The sequence below is a fragment of the Callorhinus ursinus genome, unplaced genomic scaffold (assembly GCF_003265705.2).
Source record: "Callorhinus ursinus isolate GAN/ISIS: 27379988/994484 unplaced genomic scaffold, GSC_fseal_2.0 scaffold126, whole genome shotgun sequence".
Classification (NCBI taxonomy): Eukaryota; Metazoa; Chordata; class Mammalia; order Carnivora; family Otariidae; genus Callorhinus; species Callorhinus ursinus.
The window spans coordinates 127,337-131,202 of record NW_027397188.1 but is presented as its reverse complement, the minus strand read 5'-3'; the positions used below and the strand labels follow the sequence as shown (position 1 = coordinate 131,202).

Sequence of the window (3,866 nt, the reverse complement as noted above, 5' to 3'; positions counted from 1 at the left end):
CATCCATCCATCCACCTACCTACCATCCATTCAATCATTCATCCATCCATCCACCAACCGTCCAGCCATTCATCTACCATCCATCCACACATCCATCTGCTATCCATAGTTCATCCGTTCATCTACCCAGCCATTCACCCATCATCCATCCAACCATTCATCCACCATGCACTCGTTCGTAAGTCATCCACCCACCCATCCACCCGTTCTACCCATACTTCCCCCAGGCCCCGTCTCCATTCATTTCCCCTCCCCCTTGCCCATCCATGTGCTAGGCATTGGGCAATGAATATGATAGACCTGGTCCCTGTAGGGTTGTGGAACCAGATGCTCAGGAGCCTCTGGGAATGGGAGAAGGTGGGATGAACTCAGGAAAGTAGTTTGAGAGTCAGTCAGAGTCCCCAGTTTTCCTTCTCAAACCAGCATGGCTGGATCTGTGCAACCCCACCCGGGATGAAGACAGGAGGGGTTCTAAGGGAGGGTGAAAGAGTGTCTCTGGCCTGGGGACACCAGACCTGGCTGCATGCAGGGGATTAAGTGCAACTTACACTGTCCTTAGGCCCCAGCTTCCTCCCTGGCTCGGCCTGGGAGCCCAGTGGCCACAGTTTACCCTCAGGGAAGAGGCGGGAAGAATCTGCTCTGAGGAGTGAGCCTGTTCACCCAGATGACAGTGATGACCAGGCTGCCCGACCTGACAGTGGGGCCCTCAGCATGTGAGTGCCCACCCTGAGTGTGAGCGGCTAGGGAAACTCACTTGGTGTGAGCTCAGGAAAAGCACAGACTGAGCCAAAGAGAAAAACATAAGAAAGAAACCAGGTTCCAGATATCACCTCTGGAGAAGTGGGAAGGCAGTGCCCGCCTGAAGCAAGAAAGAGCTCTCAGAAATTAAAGCACGACGCAGAAAGATGGAGCCCAGGCTGGAGGGAAAGCTAAGGAAGTCGCACGAGAGGAGAAACAGGGAAGACAGGGTCATCCAGAACCACAGGCCCGGGCCTCGGAAGCCCAGAGGCAGTGGAGGGGAAGGAGTGTAATCTTCCAAGGCCATGTTCCCCCTGGTCTGGCGTGAGAGAGAAGGGGCCACGCCAAGGTGTCCCAAAGACTGCCAGACACAGGCACAGAGAGATTCCACCAGCCTGCCAGGAAGACAACTGTGCTTCCCACAAGGGTGACAAGCAGAAACGGTAGCAGGAAGACCACATGGTGAGAGGGGCCGAGGCCGACTCCCCTGCACTCATGAGCCTGCAGGACAACTCACAACTGAAGGGGGTGCCGCCTGTGCTCCATGCTGGGGAGGCAGGCCCAGGAGGGGCAGGTGGGACCGCGTGCAGCCCCGAGAAAGGAACCAAGAGGCCCTGCCTGGCTTGTAATCCTGCCCCCTCCCCGGCTAAAGGCAGCACAGAGCCGGTCACTGAGCCCCTCCCGTGCACCACTGGATGCACACCCACAGTCCACGGCCAGGGGGCCCTTCTCCCCGGGCTGAGCCCGTTGGTCAGCAGGACCCCGAGTGCGGCATCCCGGGCCCAGCTCTGTGGGGGAGGACACTGGGAAGGAAGGACTCCCTGAGGGGCCGGGCCGGGCCAGGTGCTGGGCACACGCCCCATGCTGACACCATCAGCCTCGGGGCCGGCGAGCTGCCACAGCCCCCAGCTCACCCACCATCCAATCCCCAGGGCTGGGTCGTCAAGCAGGACTCGGACGATGTAGAGCAAGCAGGTAAGCAGCTTCAGGGAGAAGTTGAACAGCCGGATCCTCAGGCCTGCAGCGGAAGGGTGGGCACGTCAGGGCTCCTGGGCCACCGGAGTCCCACGGCAGTCCCTGCCAACAGCTCCCCCTGGGCACCTGGGGCCCCCTGGGCGGGGCTGTCCGCAGGGACCGAGGGACTGCTCTGCATTGTCAGGGGCTGCTACTGGCCAGCCTCTGAGAGCCTCCATCCCTGTCCTGCCTTACAGGTGTGGGTGCAGACGGCTCCCCACACCACTCACTCCTTGGGGCTAGGGGGGTCTGGGGGGTACACTGGTGGCCTAGGACTCAGGGGTACCACCTCCACGCCCCATCCTGCATCCCAGCTCCTGCTGGGAAAGCAGGCGGAGGGAACCTGTCAGGGGAGGGGCGGGGCTGCACGGAGGGGACCAGGGAACCTTGCAGGGTGTGGGTAGGAGGGCCCAGCCCAGCCCGGTGTCCAGCAGGGGGGTAGGGTCCCCACAGTTTCCGGGTCCCGCCTCCCACTGGGGGGAAGGTGGCCTGAAGCTGAGACCAGGAGCCTTCCCCCTGCGCCTACCACTCACTGACATAGCTCCTCCTGTCCCGGCCCCTGACCCCCACAGGCCCCCCCGCTCACTGACAAACCCCCCTCCCCCCACCCTGCCACCCCCGCAGGCCCTGCCCCCACAGGCCCCCACTCACTGGATCTCTGATTTTTGATGAAGAACAGCTTGAGCCGCTCCTTGAAGGTGTTCTCATTGACGTAGAACTCCACCTGGACCCTGGGGACGGGAAGAGGGGCATGGGGGCTCTGGACAGTGGGGGCTCACGCAGGGCCAGACCGGCTACTCCCACACTGCAGGAGCCCAGCAGACAGACAGACGGCGGCAGCAGGATGAGATCACACCCCTCCCCATGGTGACCAGTGCACCTGCGTGGTTCTGGCAGACCTGCCCACCCACCCTTGCAAAGCCACTGCGCACAGCTGGGGGCCGGTCAGTGGTCACCCACTCAGCATCAGGGCCCCCGGAGGTGAACACCCATGGGCCCCCAGCCTGGACTGTCATAGGCAGCCAGCCACCCGGATTAAATGCACCCTGTGTGGCCCTCAGCACGGGCTCAAAACATGCCAGCTCATCTATATAGAATGTTCTGGAAGCTGATAGTCAGTTGCTCTGTCTGATGGCCCCTGGTGGCTGTGCCCCGAGACTAGCTGCAGCCTGCAAGATGGTCAGGCTGAGGGGCCAGCAAGATGTGACCTTCCCTGCACTCGCCGTCAGGCCAGCACTGGGCCCCTCCAGCCCCAGCTGCTCTCCGTCCCTCGGGCTCGCCCGTACACCCGGTGAATGCCCACATGCTCCGAGTCCTGCCCAGGCTCCCAGCGTCCTGGGACAGACCACAGCAGACCCAGCATGTCAGTGAGGGAGTCGCTGTGGGAAGGGCCGTCTGGTCCCTGGGGGGTAACACAGAGCCTGGGGCAATGGGCCACTGCCTGCCACTGCCCTGGCCTCAGTGGGGGGCCCTCCTGTGGCTGCTGGGCCCGGCGTGCTGGGCTGATTCCCCCAGAACGGCCATTGTCCGCCAGGGTGGGGGCTCCGACCTGCCGTGGGTGGGCTGTGCACAGAGGCCCTGGCTCCCACTGAGGCAGAAGTTAGCCCTGCTCTTACCCTGACAGCAGCTACGGGGCTGCCCCATCTCGAGAAGGGTCTGCAACCGTCCTCGCTCCCCAAAGCCTGTTCTGGGCAGAGCACGGGACACAGATGCCGTCTGGACGGGCCCCGGGGGTGGGCCCTCGGGAGGGGCCTTGGGCAGGGCGCCGGCACCTCCCTGACCTGCTCCAGGCTGGGGGCCTTGGCCACAGTGGCCTCTGCTGATCACAGGGCTCAAGAAGGGGCCCAGAGGAGGCAGGGGTGGTGTGGGCCCCTCTCCACTCTTGGGTCCTGGTGCAGGGTGGTCATCCAGCCACACCCCGGACTCCTGGAGCCGAACAACAGGAAGAGCCTCCTACAGACCAGTGAGGTCCAAACCCAGAGCCAGTAGACAACGCACCCCCTGGTGCCCCAGCACACCCCTGCACCCCAGCACACCCTCTGTACCCCACCACACTCCTTGGTGCCCCAGCACACGCCCTGGTGCCCCAGCACACGCCCTGTACCCCAGCACAC

General features: G+C 63.2%; 1 protein-coding gene across 15 annotated transcripts in view; it reads right to left on the bottom strand.

Annotated features, from left to right (window-relative positions):
* The window catches only part of KCNT1 (potassium sodium-activated channel subfamily T member 1), a 63,603-nt gene that overhangs the window by 24,949 nt on the left and 34,788 nt on the right, over positions 1-3,866 (bottom strand). For 13 of the 15 annotated variants that reach the window (XR_012377250.1, XM_073890081.1, XM_073890071.1 and 10 more), the window contains 2 exons: positions 2,404-2,483; positions 1,657-1,756 (listed from right to left, as the gene is read on the bottom strand). Coding sequence is in view for 14 of the 15 variants with exons in the window: in XM_073890081.1 (XP_073746182.1) it covers positions 1,657-1,756; positions 2,404-2,483 (180 nt within the window). In the remaining variant the exon portion in view is untranslated. Of the gene's footprint in view, positions 1-1,656; positions 1,757-2,403; positions 2,485-3,866 lie in introns of those variants that run through there. The other 2 variants (XM_073890074.1, XM_073890079.1) reach the window with 2 other exon arrangements.